Below are 17,711 nucleotides of genomic sequence, written 5' to 3' on the forward strand. Positions count from 1 at the left end.
GAGGATCTCTCCTGTGTGGTGTAGTATAGAGGATGTGTCCTGTGTGGTGTAGTATAGAGGATCTGTCCTGTGTGGTGTAGTATAGAGGATCTCTCCTGTGTGGTGTAGTATAGAGGATCTGTCCTGTGTGGTGTAGTATAGAGGATGTGTCCTGTGTGGTGTAGTATAGAGGATCTGTCCTGTGTGGTGTAGTATAGAGGATGTGTCCTGTGTGGTGTAGTATAGAGGATCTGTCCTGTGTGGTGTAGTATAGAGGATCTGTCCTGTGTGGTGTAGTATAGAGGATGTGTCCTGTGTGGTGTAGTATAGAGGGATCTCTCCTGTGTGGTGTAGTATAGAGGATCTGTCCTGTGTGGTGTAGTATAGAGGATCTGTCCTGTGTGGTGTAGTATAGAGGATGTGTCCTGTGTGGTGTAGTATAGAGGATCTGTCCTGTGTGGTGTAGTATAGAGGATCTCTCCTGTGTGGTGTAGTATAGAGGATGTGTCCTGTGTGGTGTAGTATAGAGGATCTGTCCTGTGTGGTGTAGTATAGAGGATCTCTCCTGTGTGGTGTAGTATAGAGGATGTGTCCTGTGTGGTGTAGTATAGAGGATCTCTCCTGTCTGGTGTAGTATAGAGGATGTGTCCCGTGTGGTGTAGTATAGAGGATGTGTCCCGTGTGGTGTAGTATAGAGGATGTGTCCCGTGTGGTGTAGTATAGAGGATGTGTCCCGTGTGGTGTAGTATAGAGGATGTGTCCCGTGTGGTGTAGTATAGAGGATGTGTCCTGTGTGGTGTAGTATAGAGGATGTGTCCTGTGTGGTGTAGTATAGAGGATGTGTCCTGTGTGGTGTAGTATAGAGGTTGTGTCCTGTGTGGTGTAGTATAGAGGATCTGTCCTGTGTGGTGTAGTATAGAGAATGTGTCCTGTGTGGTGTAGTATAGAGGATCTCTCCTGTGTGGTGTAGTATAGAGGATCTGTCCTGTGTGGTGTAGTATAGAGGATGTGTCCTGTGTGGTGCAGTATAGAGGATCTCTCCTGTGTGGTGCAGTATAGAGGATGTGTCCTGTGTGGTGTAGTATAGAGGGTCTCTCCTGTGTGGTGTAGTATAGAGGGTCTCTCCTGTGTGGTGTAGTATAGAGGGTCTCTCCTGTGTGGTGTAGTATAGAGGATCTCTCCTGTGTGGTGTAGTATAGAGGATCTCTCCTGTGTGGTGTAGTATAGAGGATCTCTCCTGTGTGGTGTAGTATAGAGGATCTCTCCTGTGTGGTGTAGTATAGAGGATCTCTCCTGTGTGGTGTAGTATAGAGGATGTGTCCTGTGTGGTGTAGTATAGAGGGTCTCTCCTGTGTGGTGTAGTATAGAGGATCTGTCCTGTGTGGTGTAGTATAGAGGATCTGTCCTGTGTGGTGTAGTATAGAGGATCTGTCCTGTGTGGTGTAGTATAGAGGATCTGTCCTGTGTGGTGTAGTATAGAGGATCTGTCCTGTGTGGTGTAGTATAGAGGATCTCTCCTGTGTGGTGTAGTATAGAGGATGTGTCCTGTGTGGTGTAGTATAGAGGATGTGTCCTGTGTGGTGTAGTATAGAGGATGTGTCCTGTGTGGTGTAGTATAGAGGATGTGTCCTGTGTGGTGTAGTATAGAGGATGTGTCCTGTGTGGTGTAGTATAGAGGATCTCTCCTGTGTGGTGTAGTATAGAGGATCTGTCCCGTGTGGTGTAGTATAAAGGATCTGTCCCGTGTGGTGTAGTATAGAGGATCTGTCCCGTGTGGTGTAGTATAGAGGATCTCTCCTGTGTGGTGTAGTATAGAGGATCTGTCCTGTGTGGTGTAGTATAGAGGATCTCTCCTGTGTGGTGTAGTATAGAGGGATCTCTCCTGTGTGGTGTAGTATAGAGGATGTGTCCTGTGTGGTGTAGTATAGAGGATCTCTCCTGTGTGGTGTAGTATAGAGGATCTCTCCTGTGTGGTGTAGTATAGAGGACGTGTCCTGTGTGGTGTAGTATAGAGGATCTCTCCTGTGTGGTGTAGTATAGAGGATCTGTCCTGTGTGGTGTAGTATAGAGGATGTGTCCTGTGTGGTGTAGTATAGAGGACGTGTCCTGTGTGGTGTAGTATAGAGGGATCTCTCCTGTGTGGTGTAGTATAGAGGATCTCTCCTGTGTGGTGTAGTATAGAGGATCTGTCCTGTGTGGTGTAGTATAGAGGATCTGTCCTGTGTGGTGTAGTATAGAGGATCTGTCCTGTGTGGTGTAGTATAGAGGATGTGTCCTGTGTAGTGTAGTATAGAGGATCTCTCCTGTGTGGTGTAGTATAGAGGATCTCTCCTGTGTGGTATAGTATAGAGGATCTGTCCTGTGTGGTGTAGTATAGAGGATCTGTCCTGTGTGGTGTAGTATAGAGGATCTGTCCTGTGTGGTGTAGTATAGAGGATCTCTCCTGTGTGGTGTAGTATAGAGGATCTCTCCTGTGTGGTGTAGTATAGAGGATCTCTCCTGTGTGGTGTAGTATAGAGGATCTCTCCTGTGTGGTGTAGTATAGAGGATGTGTCCTGTGTAGTGTAGTATAGAGGATCTCTCCTGTGTGGTGTAGTATAGAGGATCTGTCCTGTGTGGTGTAGTATAGAGGATCTCTCCTGTGTGGTGTAGTATAGAGGATCTGTCCTGTGTGGTGTAGTATAGAGGATCTGTCCTGTGTGGTGTAGTATAGAGGATGTGTCCCGTGTGGTGTAGTATAGAGGATCTGTCCCGTGTGGTGTAGTATAGAGGATCTCTCCTGTGTGGTGTAGTATAGAGGATCTGTCCTGTGTGGTGTAGTATAGAGGATCTGTCCTGTGTGGTGTAGTATAGAGGATCTGTCCTGTGTGGTGTAGTATAGAGGATCTCTCCTGTGTGGTGTAGTATAGAGGATGTGTCCTGTGTGGTGTAGTATAGAGGATCTCTCCCATGTGGTGTAGTATAGAGGATCTGTCCTGTGTGGTGTAGTATAGAGGATGTGTCCTGTGTGGTGTAGTATAGAGGATCTCTCCTGTGTGGTGTAGTATAGAGGATCTCTCCTGTGTGGTGTAGTATAGAGGATGTGTCCTGTGTGGTGTAGTATAGAGGATGTGTCCTGTGTGGTGTAGTATAGAGGATCTCTCCTGTGTGGTGTAGTATAGAGGATCTCTCCTGTGTGGTGTAGTATAGAGGATGTGTCCTGTGTGGTGTAGTATAGAGGATCTGTCCTGTGTGGTGTAGTATAGAGGATCTCTCCTGTGTGGTGTAGTATAGAGGATGTGTCCTGTGTGGTGTAGTATAGAGGATCTCTCCTGTCTGGTGTAGTATAGAGGATGTGTCCCGTGTGGTGTAGTATAGAGGATGTGTCCCGTGTGGTGTAGTATAGAGGATGTGTCCCGTGTGGTGTAGTATAGAGGATGTGTCCCGTGTGGTGTAGTATAGAGGATGTGTCCCGTGTGGTGTAGTATAGAGGATGTGTCCTGTGTGGTGTAGTATAGAGGATGTGTCCTGTGTGGTGTAGTATAGAGGATGTGTCCTGTGTGGTGTAGTATAGAGGTTGTGTCCTGTGTGGTGTAGTATAGAGGATCTGTCCTGTGTGGTGTAGTATAGAGAATGTGTCCTGTGTGGTGTAGTATAGAGGATCTCTCCTGTGTGGTGTAGTATAGAGGATCTGTCCTGTGTGGTGTAGTATAGAGGATGTGTCCTGTGTGGTGCAGTATAGAGGATCTCTCCTGTGTGGTGCAGTATAGAGGATGTGTCCTGTGTGGTGTAGTATAGAGGGTCTCTCCTGTGTGGTGTAGTATAGAGGGTCTCTCCTGTGTGGTGTAGTATAGAGGGTCTCTCCTGTGTGGTGTAGTATAGAGGATCTCTCCTGTGTGGTGTAGTATAGAGGATCTCTCCTGTGTGGTGTAGTATAGAGGATCTCTCCTGTGTGGTGTAGTATAGAGGATCTCTCCTGTGTGGTGTAGTATAGAGGATCTCTCCTGTGTGGTGTAGTATAGAGGATGTGTCCTGTGTGGTGTAGTATAGAGGGTCTCTCCTGTGTGGTGTAGTATAGAGGATCTGTCCTGTGTGGTGTAGTATAGAGGATCTGTCCTGTGTGGTGTAGTATAGAGGATCTCTCCTGTGTGGTGTAGTATAGAGGATGTGTCCCGTGTGGTGTAGTATAGAGGATCTCTCCCATGTGGTGTAGTATAGAGGATCTGTCCTGTGTGGTGTAGTATAGAGGATGTGTCCTGTGTGGTGTAGTATAGAGGATCTCTCCTGTGTGGTGTAGTATAGAGGATCTGTCCTGTGTGGTGTAGTATAGAGGATGTGTCCTGTGTGGTGTAGTATAGAGGATCTCTCCTGTGTGGTGTAGTATAGAGGATCTCTCCTGTGTGGTGTAGTATAGAGGATCTCTCCTGTGTGGTGTAGTATAGAGGATCTCTCCTGTGTGGTGTAGTATAGAGGATGTGTCCCGTGTGGTGTAGTATAGAGGATCTCTCCCATGTGGTGTAGTATAGAGGATCTGTCCTGTGTGGTGTAGTATAGAGGATGTGTCCTGTGTGGTGTAGTATAGAGGATCTCTCCTGTGTGGTGTAGTATAGAGGATCTGTCCTGTGTGGTGTAGTATAGAGGATGTGTCCTGTGTGGTGTAGTATAGAGGATCTGTCCTGTGTGGTGTAGTATAGAGGATCTGTCCTGTGTGGTGTAGTATAGAGGATCTCTCCTGTGTGGTGTAGTATAGAGGATGTGTCCCGTGTGGTGTAGTATAGAGGATCTCTCCCGTGTGGTGTAGTATAGAGGATCTGTCCTGTGTGGTGTAGTATAAAGGATCTGTCCTGTGTGGTGTAGTATAGAGGATCTGTCCTGTGTGGTGTAGTATAGAGGATGTGTCCTGTGTGGTGTAGTATAAAGGATCTGTCCTGTGTGGTGTAGTATAGAGGATCTGTCCTGTGTGGTGTAGTATAGAGGATCTGTCCTGTGTGGTGTAGTATAGAGGATGTCTCCTGTGTGGTGTAGTATAGAGGATCTCTCCTGTGTGGTGTAGTATAGAGGATCTCTCCTGTGTGGTGTAGTATAGAGGATCTCTCCTGTGTGGTGTAGTATAGAGGATCTCTCCTGTGTGGTGTAGTATAGAGGATCTCTCCTGTGTGGTGTAGTATAGAGGATCTCTCCTGTGTGGTGTAGTATAGAGGATGTGTCCCGTGTGGTGTAGTATAGAGGATCTCTCCCATGTGGTGTAGTATAGAGGATGTGTCCTGTGTGGTGTAGTATAGAGGATCTCTCCTGTGTGGTGTAGTATAGAGGATCTCTCCTGTGTGGTGTAGTATAGAGGATCTCTCCTGTGTGGTGTAGTATAGAGGATCTCTCCTGTGTGGTGTAGTATAGAGGATCTCTCCTGTGTGGTGTAGTATAGAGGATGTGTCCCGTGTGGTGTAGTATAGAGGATCTCTCCCGTGTGGTGTAGTATAGAGGATCTGTCCTGTGTGGTGTAGTATAAAGGATCTGTCCTGTGTGGTGTAGTATAGAGGATCTGTCCTGTGTGGTGTAGTATAGAGGATGTGTCCTGTGTAGTGTAGTATAAAGGATCTGTCCTGTGTGGTGTAGTATAGAGGATCTCTCCTGTGTGGTGTAGTATAGAGGATCTCTCCTGTGTGGTGTAGTATAGAGGATCTCTCCTGTGTGGTTTATAGATTATCTGTCCTGTGTGGTGTAGTATAGAGGATCTCTCCTGTGTGGTGTAGTATAGAGGATCTCTCCTGTGTGGTGTAGTATAGAGGATCTGTCCTGTGTGGTGTAGTATAGAGGATCTGTCCTGTGGGGTGTAGTATAGAGGATCTCTCCTGTGTGGTGTAGTATAGAGGATCTCTCCTGTGTGGTGTAGTATAGAGGATCTGTCCTGTGTGGTGTAGTATAGAGGATCTGTCCTGTGTGGTGTAGTATAGAGGATGTGTCCTGTGTGGTGTAGTATAGAGGATCTCTCCTGTGTGGTGCAGTATAGAGGATCTCTCCTGTGTGGTGTAGTATAGAGGACGTGTCCTGTGTGGTGTAGTATAGAGGGATCTCTCCTGTGTGGTGTAGTATAGAGGATGTGTCCTGTGTGGTGTAGTATAGAGGATCTCTCCTGTGTGGTGTAGTATAGAGGATCTCTCCTGTGTGGTGTAGTATGGAGGATGTGTCCCGTGTGGTGTAGTATAGAGGATCTGTCCTTTGTGGTGTAGTATAGAGGATCTGTCCTGTGTGGTGTAGTATAAAGGATCTGTCCTGTGTGGTGTAGTATAGAGGATGTGTCCTGTGTGGTGTAGTATAAAGGATCTGTCCTGTGTGGTGTAGTATAGAGGATCTGTCCTGTGTGGTGTAGTATAGAGGATGTGTCCTGTGTGGTGTAGTATAAAGGATCTGTCCTGTGTGGTGTAGTATAGAGGATCTCTCCTGTGTGGTGTAGTATAGAGGATGTGTCCTGTGTGGTGTAGTATAGAGGATGTGTCCTGTGTGGTGTAGTATAGAGGATGTGTCCTGTGTGGTGTAGTATAGAGGATCTGTCCTGTGTGGTGTAGTATAGAGGATGTGTCCTGTGTGGTGTAGTATAGAGGATCTCTCCTGTGTGGTGTAGTATGGAGGATGTGTCCCGTGTGGTGTAGTATAGAGGATCTGTCCTGTGTGGTGTAGTATAAAGGATCTGTCCTGTGTGGTGTAGTATAGAGGATCTCTCCTGTGTGGTGTAGTATAGAGGATGTGTCCTGTGTGGTGTAGTATAGAGGATGTGTCCTGTGTGGTGTAGTATAGAGGATCTGTCCTGTGTGGTGTAGTATAGAGGATCTGTCCTGTGTGGTGTAGTATAGATGATCTGTCCTGTGTGGTGTAGTATAGAGGATCTGTCCTGTGTGGTGTAGTATAGAGGATCTGTCCTGTGTGGTGTAGTATAGAGGATGTGTCCTGTGTGGTGTAGTATAGAGGATCTGTCCTGTGTGGTGTAGTATAGAGGATCTGTCCTGTGTGGTGTAGTATAGAGGATCTGTCCTGTGTGGTGTAGTATAGAGGATCTGTCCTGTGTGGTGTAGTATAGAGGATCTGTCCTGTGTGGTGTAGTATAGAGGATCTGTCCTGTGTGGTGTAGTATAGAGGATCTCTCCTGTGTGGTGTAGTATAGAGGATGTGTCCTGTGTGGTGTAGTATAGAGGATCTCTCCTGTGTGGTGTAGTATAGAGGATCTCTCCTGTGTGGTGTAGTATAGAGGATGTGTCCTGTGTGGTGTAGTATAGAGGATCTGTCCTGTGTGGTGTAGTATAGAGGATGTGTCCTGTGTGGTGTAGTATAGAGGATCTGTCCTGTGTGGTGTAGTATAGAGGATCTGTCCTGTGTGGTGTAGTATAGAGGATGTGTCCTGTGTGGTGTAGTATAGAGGGATCTCTCCTGTGTGGTGTAGTATAGAGGATCTGTCCTGTGTGGTGTAGTATAGAGGATCTGTCCTGTGTGGTGTAGTATAGAGGATCTGTCCTGTGTGGTGTAGTATAGAGGATCTCTCCTGTGTGGTGTAGTATAGAGGATGTGTCCTGTGTGGTGTAGTATAGAGGATCTCTCCTGTGTGGTGTAGTATAGAGGATCTGTCCTGTGTGGTGTAGTATAGAGGATCTGTCCTGTGTGGTGTAGTATAGAGGATCTGTCCTGTGTGGTGTAGTATAGAGGATCTGTCCTGTGTGGTGTAGTATAGAGGATGTGTCCTGTGTGGTGTAGTATAGAGGATGTGTCCTGTGTGGTGTAGTATAGAGGATCTGTCCTGTGTGGTGTAGTATAGAGGATCTGTCCTGTGTGGTGTAGTATAGAGGATCTGTCCTGTGTGGTGTAGTATAGAGGATCTGTCCTGTGTGGTGTAGTATAGAGGATCTGTCCTGTGTGGTGTAGTATAGAGGATCTGTCCTGTGTGGTGTAGTATAGAGGATCTCTCCTGTGTGGTGTAGTATAGAGGATGTGTCCTGTGTGGTGTAGTATAGAGGATCTCTCCTGTGTGGTGTAGTATAGAGGATCTGTCCTGTGTGGTGTAGTATAGAGGATGTGTCCTGTGTGGTGTAGTATAGAGGATGTGTCCTGTGTGGTGTAGTATAGAGGATCTGTCCTGTGTGGTGTAGTATAGAGGATCTGTCCTGTGTGGTGTAGTATAGAGGATCTGTCCTGTGTGGTGTAGTATAGAGGATCTGTCCTGTGTGGTGTAGTATAGAGGATCTGTCCTGTGTGGTGTAGTATAGAGGATCTGTCCTGTGTGGTGTAGTATAGAGGATCTGTCCTGTGTGGTGTAGTATAGAGGATCTGTCCTGTGTGGTGTAGTATAGAGGATCTCTCCTGTGTGGTTTATAGATTATCTGTCCTGTGTGGTGTAGTATAGAGGATCTGTCCTGTGTGGTGTAGTATAGAGGATCTGTCCTGTGTGGTGTAGTATAGAGGATCTGTCCTGTGTGGTGTAGTATAGAGGATCTGTCCTGTGTGGTGTAGTATAGAGGATCTGTCCTGTGTGGTGTAGTATAGAGGATCTGTCCTGTGTGGTGTAGTATAGAGGATGTGTCCTGTGTGGTGTAGTATAGAGGATCTGTCCTGTGTGGTGTAGTATAGAGGATCTGTCCTGTGTGGTGTAGTATAGAGGATCTGTCCTGTGTGGTGTAGTATAGAGGATCTGTCCTGTGTGGTGTAGTATAGAGGATCTGTCCTGTGTGGTGTAGTATAGAGGATCTGTCCTGTGTGGTGTAGTATAGAGGATCTGTCCTGTGTGGTGTAGTATAGAGGATCTCTCCTGTGTGGTGTAGTATAGAGGATGTGTCCTGTGTGGTGTAGTATAGAGGATCTCTCCTGTGTGGTGTAGTATAGAGGATCTGTCCTGTGTGGTGTAGTATAGAGGATGTGTCCTGTGTGGTGTAGTATAGAGGATCTGTCCTGTGTGGTGTAGTATAGAGGATCTGTCCTGTGTGGTGTAGTATAGAGGATCTGTCCTGTGTGGTGTAGTATAGAGGATCTGTCCTGTGTGGTGTAGTATAGAGGATGTGTCCTGTGTGGTGTAGTATAGAGGGATCTCTCCTGTGTGGTGTAGTATAGAGGATCTGTCCTGTGTGGTGTAGTATAGAGGATCTGTCCTGTGTGGTGTAGTATAGAGGATCTCTCCTGTGTGGTGTAGTATAGAGGATCTCTCCTGTGTGGTGTAGTATAGAGGATGTGTCCTGTGTGGTGTAGTATAGAGGATCTCTCCTGTGTGGTGTAGTATAGAGGATCTGTCCTGTGTGGTGTAGTATAGAGGATCTGTCCTGTGTGGTGTAGTATAGAGGATCTGTCCTGTGTGGTGTAGTATAGAGGATCTGTCCTGTGTGGTGTAGTATAGAGGATGTGTCCTGTGTGGTGTAGTATAGAGGATCTGTCCTGTGTGGTGTAGTATAGAGGATGTGTCCTGTGTGGTGTAGTATAGAGGATCTGTCCTGTGTGGTGTAGTATAGAGGATCTGTCCTGTGTGGTGTAGTATAGAGGATCTGTCCTGTGTGGTGTAGTATAGAGGATCTGTCCTGTGTGGTGTAGTATAGAGGATCTGTCCTGTGTGGTGTAGTATAGAGGATCTGTCCTGTGTGGTGTAGTATAGAGGATCTCTCCTGTGTGGTGTAGTATAGAGGATGTGTCCTGTGTGGTGTAGTATAGAGGATCTCTCCTGTGTGGTGTAGTATAGAGGATCTGTCCTGTGTGGTGTAGTATAGAGGATGTGTCCTGTGTGGTGTAGTATAGAGGATCTGTCCTGTGTGGTGTAGTATAGAGGATGTGTCCTGTGTGGTGTAGTATAGAGGATCTGTCCTGTGTGGTGTAGTATAGAGGATCTGTCCTGTGTGGTGTAGTATAGAGGATCTGTCCTGTGTGGTGTAGTATAGAGGATCTGTCCTGTGTGGTGTAGTATAGAGGATCTGTCCTGTGTGGTGTAGTATAGAGGATCTGTCCTGTGTGGTGTAGTATAGAGGATGTGTCCTGTGTGGTGTAGTATAGAGGATCTCTCCTGTGTGGTGTAGTATAGAGGATCTGTCCTGTGTGGTGTAGTATAGAGGATGTGTCCTGTGTGGTGTAGTATAGAGGATCTGTCCTGTGTGGTGTAGTATAGAGGATGTGTCCTGTGTGGTGTAGTATAGAGGATGTGTCCTGTGTGGTGTAGTATAGAGGATCTGTCCTGTGTGGTGTAGTATAGAGGATCTGTCCTGTGTGGTGTAGTATAGAGGATCTGTCCTGTGTGGTGTAGTATAGAGGATCTGTCCTGTGTGGTGTAGTATAGAGGATCTCTCCTGTGTGGTGTAGTATAGAGGATGTGTCCTGTGTGGTGTAGTATAGAGGATCTGTCCTGTGTGGTGTAGTATAGAGGATCTGTCCTGTGTGGTGTAGTATAGAGGATCTGTCCTGTGTGGTGTAGTATAGAGGATCTGTCCTGTGTGGTGTAGTATAGAGGATCTGTCCTGTGTGGTGTAGTATAGAGGATCTGTCCTGTGTGGTGTAGTATAGAGGATCTCTCCTGTGTGGTTTATAGATTATCTGTCCTGTGTGGTGTAGTATAGAGGATCTGTCCTGTGTGGTGTAGTATAGAGGATCTGTCCTGTGTGGTGTAGTATAGAGGATCTGTCCTGTGTGGTGTAGTATAGAGGATCTGTCCTGTGTGGTGTAGTATAGAGGATCTGTCCTGTGTGGTGTAGTATAGAGGATCTGTCCTGTGTGGTGTAGTATAGAGGATGTGTCCTGTGTGGTGTAGTATAGAGGATCTGTCCTGTGTGGTGTAGTATAGAGGATCTGTCCTGTGTGGTGTAGTATAGAGGATCTGTCCTGTGTGGTGTAGTATAGAGGATCTGTCCTGTGTGGTGTAGTATAGAGGATCTGTCCTGTGTGGTGTAGTATAGAGGATCTGTCCTGTGTGGTGTAGTATAGAGGATCTCTCCTGTGTGGTGTAGTATAGAGGATGTGTCCTGTGTGGTGTAGTATAGAGGATCTCTCCTGTGTGGTGTAGTATAGAGGATCTGTCCTGTGTGGTGTAGTATAGAGGATGTGTCCTGTGTGGTGTAGTATAGAGGATCTGTCCTGTGTGGTGTAGTATAGAGGATCTGTCCTGTGTGGTGTAGTATAGAGGATCTCTCCTGTGTGGTGTAGTATAGAGGATCTGTCCTGTGTGGTGTAGTATAGAGGATCTGTCCTGTGTGGTGTAGTATAGAGGATGTGTCCTGTGTGGTGTAGTATAGAGGATCTGTCCTGTGTGGTGTAGTATAGAGGATCTGTCCTGTGTGGTGTAGTATAGAGGATGTGTCCTGTGTGGTGTAGTATAGAGGGATCTCTCCTGTGTGGTGTAGTATAGAGGATCTGTCCTGTGTGGTGTAGTATAGAGGATCTGTCCTGTGTGGTGTAGTATAGAGGATCTGTCCTGTGTGGTGTAGTATAGAGGATCTGTCCTGTGTGGTGTAGTATAGAGGATCTGTCCTGTGTGGTGTAGTATAGAGGATCTGTCCTGTGTGGTGTAGTATAGAGGATCTCTCCTGTGTGGTGTAGTATAGAGGATGTGTCCTGTGTGGTGTAGTATAGAGGATCTCTCCTGTGTGGTGTAGTATAGAGGATCTGTCCTGTGTGGTGTAGTATAGAGGATCTGTCCTGTGTGGTGTAGTATAGAGGATCTGTCCTGTGTGGTGTAGTATAGAGGATCTGTCCTGTGTGGTGTAGTATAGAGGATCTGTCCTGTGTGGTGTAGTATAGAGGATCTGTCCTGTGTGGTGTAGTATAGAGGATCTGTCCTGTGTGGTGTAGTATAGAGGATCTGTCCTGTGTGGTGTAGTATAGAGGATCTGTCCTGTGTGGTGTAGTATAGAGGATCTGTCCTGTGTGGTGTAGTATAGAGGATCTGTCCTGTGTGGTGTAGTATAGAGGATCTGTCCTGTGTGGTGTAGTATAGAGGATCTGTCCTGTGTGGTGTAGTATAGAGGATCTCTCCTGTGTGGTGTAGTATAGAGGATGTGTCCTGTGTGGTGTAGTATAGAGGATCTCTCCTGTGTGGTGTAGTATAGAGGATCTGTCCTGTGTGGTGTAGTATAGAGGATGTGTCCTGTGTGGTGTAGTATAGAGGATCTGTCCTGTGTGGTGTAGTATAGAGGATGTGTCCTGTGTGGTGTAGTATAGAGGATCTGTCCTGTGTGGTGTAGTATAGAGGATCTGTCCTGTGTGGTGTAGTATAGAGGATCTGTCCTGTGTGGTGTAGTATAGAGGATCTGTCCTGTGTGGTGTAGTATAGAGGATCTGTCCTGTGTGGTGTAGTATAGAGGATCTCTCCTGTGTGGTGTAGTATAGAGGATGTGTCCTGTGTGGTGTAGTATAGAGGATCTCTCCTGTGTGGTGTAGTATAGAGGATCTGTCCTGTGTGGTGTAGTATAGAGGATGTGTCCTGTGTGGTGTAGTATAGAGGATCTGTCCTGTGTGGTGTAGTATAGAGGATCTGTCCTGTGTGGTGTAGTATAGAGGATCTGTCCTGTGTGGTGTAGTATAGAGGATCTGTCCTGTGTGGTGTAGTATAGAGGATCTGTCCTGTGTGGTGTAGTATAGAGGATCTCTCCTGTGTGGTGTAGTATAGAGGATGTGTCCTGTGTGGTGTAGTATAGAGGATCTGTCCTGTGTGGTGTAGTATAGAGGATCTGTCCTGTGTGGTGTAGTATAGAGGATCTGTCCTGTGTGGTGTAGTATAGAGGATCTGTCCTGTGTGGTGTAGTATAGAGGATCTGTCCTGTGTGGTGTAGTATAGAGGATCTGTCCTGTGTGGTGTAGTATAGAGGATCTGTCCTGTGTGGTGTAGTATAGAGGATGTGTCCTGTGTGGTGTAGTATAGAGGATCTGTCCTGTGTGGTGTAGTATAGAGGATCTGTCCTGTGTGGTGTAGTATAGAGGATCTGTCCTGTGTGGTGTAGTATAGAGGATGTGTCCTGTGTGGTGTAGTATAGAGGATGTGTCCTGTGTGGTGTAGTATAGAGGATCTGTCCTGTGTGGTGTAGTATAAAGGATCTGTCCTGTGTGGTGTAGTATGGAGGGATCTCTCCCATGTGGTGTAGTATAGAGGATCTGTCCTGTGTGGTGTAGTATAGAGGATGTGTCCTGTGTGGTGTAGTATAAAGGATCTCTCCTGTGTGGTGTAGTATAGAGGATCTGTCCTGTGTGGTGTAGTATAGAGGATCTGTCCTGTGTGGTGTAGTATAGAGGATGTGTCCTGTGTGGTGTAGTATAGAGGATCTGTCCTGTGTGGTGTAGTATGGAGGGATCTCTCCCGTGTGGTGTAGTATAGAGGATCTGTCCTGTGTGGTGTAGTATAGAGGATCTCTCCCATGTGGTGTAGTACAGAGGTTGTGTCCTGACTATATGGGATGATTACTTACACCGCCAGCAGCTCCAGGGCGCTCAGTCTGTCTTTGCTGAAGGTGAAGCACTTCAGTATATTCACTACCTTTGTAGCGGGGATGGCGACCATTTTCTGGCAAGGAAACAAACAATATTAGAATTCCTCTTCCCATCATTGAATTTTTGTAAAATAGTTTGGTTGTTTTAAAACAGCGTTTCCCAACCAGCGTGTCTCCAGCTGTTGCTAAACTACAGCCTGTGGCTGTCTGGGCATGCTGGGAGTTGTAGTTTTGCAACAGCTGGGGGCACCCTGGTTGGGAAACACTGCAGTAGGGTCTGCAGATAGGTCCCCGAGTCAGATGGGTCCCAGACCCCCTTCGAGGATCAACATTTTATCCCCTATCCAGTGGATAGGGCAGTGTTTCCCAACCAGGGTGCCTCCAGCTGTTGCAAAACTAACTCCCAACATGCCCGGACAGCCTTTGGTTGGGAACTTGGCGCTCTTTGCAGGAGATAGCCTTTAACCCCTTAAGGACACGCCGTAAATTCCCGCACGGTGCCATACATATACATTGTGGCTATGAAGCGAGCGCAGGAGCTGCGTTCACTTAATGCACGGCGGGTCCTGGCGGCTGTCAGCAGCAAAGGTGAAAAACTTTTATTTTTTTTAAGCTAAAAGATGGTGGCGCAAAAAATGAGCCCTCACACATCCCCATATATGGAAAAATTAGGAGGTTAGAGGTGGTCAAAATAGGGCAGTTTAAAAGTACTGATTTTGTAAAAAAAATAAAAATAAATTAAAAAAAAATTGTAAAAGAGGTACAATAATAGAACAGTATGTCATCATGGGTATCATTTTAATCGTATTGGCCAACAAAATAAAGAAAACATGTCATTTGTACCGTAAAGTGTACAGCATAAAAACGAAAATTTCCGTACACAAAAAAATTATTTTGGGGCTTACCATACATTTTAGGTTAAAAATTAGTGATGTCATTACAAAGTACAAAGGGTCGCGGAAAAAAATATAAAAATAAAAACAAGCCTCATATTGGTCTGTGGATGGAAATATAAAAAAAAGAGTTATGGATTTTAGAAGGCGAGGAGGAAATAACGAAAACGCAAAACGCTGTGTCCTTAAAGGGGTACTCCACTGGAAAACATTTTTTATTTTTAAATCAACTGGTGCCAGAAAGTTAAAGTGGTACTCCGCCCCCAGACATCTTATCCCCTATCCAAAGGATAGGGGATAAGATGTCAGATGGCCGCGGTCCCGCTGCTGGGGACCCCGGGGATCGCTGCTGCAGCACCCCGCTATCATTACTGTGCAGAGCGAGTTCACTCTGTGCGTAATGAAGGGCGATACAGGGGCCGGAGCATCGTTATGTCATGGCTCCGCCCCTCCTGACATCACGGCCCGCCCCTGTCAATACAAGCCTATGGGAGGGGGCATGGCAGTCGTCACACCCCCTGCCATAGACTTGCATTAAGGGGACGGGCCGTGATGTCATGAGGGGCGGAGCCATGACGTCACGCTGCTCCGGCCCCTGTATCGCCCGTCATTACGCACAGAGCGAACTCGCTCTGTGCAGTAATGATAGCGGGGTGCTGCAGCAGCGATCCCCGGGGTCCCCAGCAGCGGGACCGCGGCGATCTAACATCTGATCCCCTATCCTTTGGATAGGGGATAAGATGCCAGGGGTGGAGTACCCCTTTAAACAGATTTGTAATGTACTCCTATTTAAAAATCTTAATCCATTCAGTACTTATCAGTTGCTATATGCTCCACAGGAAGTTCTTTTCCTTTTTGAATTTCCTTTCTGTCTGACACCTCTGTCCATGTCAGGAACTGTTCAGAGCAGGAGCAAATCCCCATAGTAAACCTCTCCTGCTCTGGACAGTTCATAACATGGAGAGAGAGGTGTCAGCAGAGAGCACTGTGGTCAGACAGAAAGGAAATTCAAAATGAAAAAAGAACTTCCTGTGGAGCATACAGCTGCTGCTAAGTACTGGAAGGGTTAAGATTTTTAAATAGAAGTCGTTTACAAATCTGTTTAAACTTTCTGGCACCAGTTGATTTAAATTTTTTTTATATATATATGTTTTCCAGTGGAGTACTCCTTTAAGGTCAAAATGGGCTGTGTCAGTCAGACTGATTGAGCGCTGAGCCAGGAGAGAAGTGTGCTGCTGCCATGGGCTTCCCCCAGCTGTATCTAATGATCCGTGGGGGTCTCAGCACTGACATAACGACTGATCAACACTTTTGACATGTCCCTGCAACACATCAAAAGTTTTTTATAATGATTAGAGATGAGCGAACTTACAGTAAATTCGATTCGTCACGAACTTCTCGGCTCGGCAGTTGATGGCTTTATCCTGCATAAATTAGTTCAGCTTTCCGGTGCTCCGGTGGGCTGGAAAAGGTGGATACAGTCCTAGGAGACTCTTTCCTAGGACTGTATCCACCTTTTCCAGCCCACCGGAGTACCGGAAAGCTGAACTAATTTATGCAGGAAAAGACATCAACTGCCGAGCCGAGAAGTTTGTGACGAATAGAATTTACTGTAAGTTCGCTCATCTCTAATAATGATAGTAACGCTTGCAATCATTTTAGGTTTCTTGACAGGTAAATTATTGACTTTTATATTGATTTTACACAGTTTATTTGCAAAATATATGAATTGATGTATATAATAGAATTCGCATGCACTGTATATACTTACATTCTGCATCGCCTTCACTGCCTTCAGCTGAGGAACTGACCACGAGAAGTATCTTAGTAATTCAACTACCTACAAGAGGGAGACTCGGTTACACATTACCCTGAAAAGCAGTAACTCTAATATACAGTACATCACATAACACACAGAGAAAATAGTGGTCTCGGCACCGGCCACCTGCTGCTGTTCAGAACAAGGCACTTTCCCGAAGGTCTAGCGAAGTGGTCTTCAACCTGCGGACCTCAAGATGTTGCAAAACTACAACTCCCAGCATGCCCGGACAGCCGTTGGCTGTCCGGGCATGCTGGGAGTTGTAGTTTTGCAACATCTGGAGGTCCGCAGGTTGAAGACCACTGGTCTAGCGTATTCCCTAGAAGTCACACCGGCAGAGACCACCGCCACCCGCTTCTCTCCCCCTGCCTGTCCTGGGGTCCTCCTGAGCCCAACCACCACCGCCTCTGTCCCCCGCCTATCCTCTGGCCAGAGACCGCCGCCACCCGCTTCTCTTCCCCCTGCCTGTCCTGGGGTCCTCCTGAGCCCAACCACCACCGCCTCTGCCCCCTCCCCCCCTGCCTATCCTCTGGCCAGAGACCGCCGCCACCCGCTTCTCTCCCCCTGCCTGTCCTGAGTCCAACTACCGCCGCTGTCCCATTGCCTCTCCCATCCCCGGTTTTATAATTACCTGTTCCCGGGGTCCACGCTACTTCTGGCTCCGGCGGAGTCCTGAGCTGTCACTGTGCGCACTTACGGTGATGTTGCGTTGAGGACGTTACTCGTCATTGCGCAGTGCACAGCAATAGCGCAGGACGCAGCAGGAGCCAGAAGTAGCGCAGACCCTGGGAACAGGTAATTATAAAACTGGGGATGGGGGAGGCAACGGGGCAGCAGCGGCGGCAGTTTCTGGCCGGTGGTGGGGGGGGGGGGGGGGGGGGGGGTGGGGGTGGTTAGGGGCATTATCGGCAAGGTAATTGTCGATACAGATAACGTCCAAAATCGTGAATATCGGCCGATAATATCGGCCAAACCTATAATCGGTCGATCCCTAACTACAACTCTCAATATTTGCAAGAAGCAGCCATTCCCTCAGTAGTGCTCAATCTAACAAACCTTTTTTTTTATATAAAAATCCACATATTTAATGAGGTGTTCCTTTAAGAGGATGTTACCGCACCTGTTCACATGAAAAATATCCATGTACGTGTTCCAAGGCCTTGACTTTATAATCCGTAACAACAGCCTGGGGACAGGAAAGAAAACAAAGAGACTGTTAGAAGAGATCTGGACAATGAAGGAGATTTATCAAAATCTGTCCAGAGGAAGAGTTGCTGAGTTGCCCATAGCAACCAATCAGATCACTTCTTTCATTTCTCAGAGGCCTTGTTAAAAATGAAAGAAGTGATCTGATTGGTTGCTATGGTTAACTTAGCAACTTTTCCTCTGGACAGGTTTTGATAAATCTCCCCCAATATCCTGTCATACCCGATGGATTCAATAACACATCGTACAGTTAAAGTGTCCCTGTCACTTATAAAATACAATAAATAAATAATCCTAGAGCAGTGTTTCCCAACCAGTGTGCCTCCGGGGTGAAGGGCACAGCCAAACTGTGTTTAATGATCTGTGGAAGGCTCAGCACTGAGACCCTGACCTATCAAAACTTTTGAA

General features: G+C 46.7%; 1 protein-coding gene across 5 annotated transcripts in view; it reads right to left on the reverse strand.

Annotated features, from left to right (window-relative positions):
- The window catches only part of PROSER1 (proline and serine rich 1), a 70,360-nt gene that overhangs the window by 44,009 nt on the left and 8,640 nt on the right, over window positions 1–17,711 (reverse strand). For all 5 annotated transcript variants that reach the window (XM_056561975.1, XM_056561976.1, XM_056561978.1 and 2 more), the window contains 3 exons: window positions 17,218–17,283; window positions 16,050–16,118; window positions 13,365–13,459 (listed from right to left, as the gene is read on the reverse strand). In XM_056561975.1, coding sequence (XP_056417950.1) covers window positions 13,365–13,459; window positions 16,050–16,118; window positions 17,218–17,283 — 230 coding nt within the window. The remainder of the gene's footprint in view (window positions 1–13,364; window positions 13,460–16,049; window positions 16,119–17,217; window positions 17,284–17,711) is intronic.

Source organism: Hyla sarda, chromosome 2 (assembly GCF_029499605.1).
Source record: "Hyla sarda isolate aHylSar1 chromosome 2, aHylSar1.hap1, whole genome shotgun sequence".
Taxonomy (NCBI): domain Eukaryota; kingdom Metazoa; phylum Chordata; class Amphibia; order Anura; family Hylidae; genus Hyla; species Hyla sarda.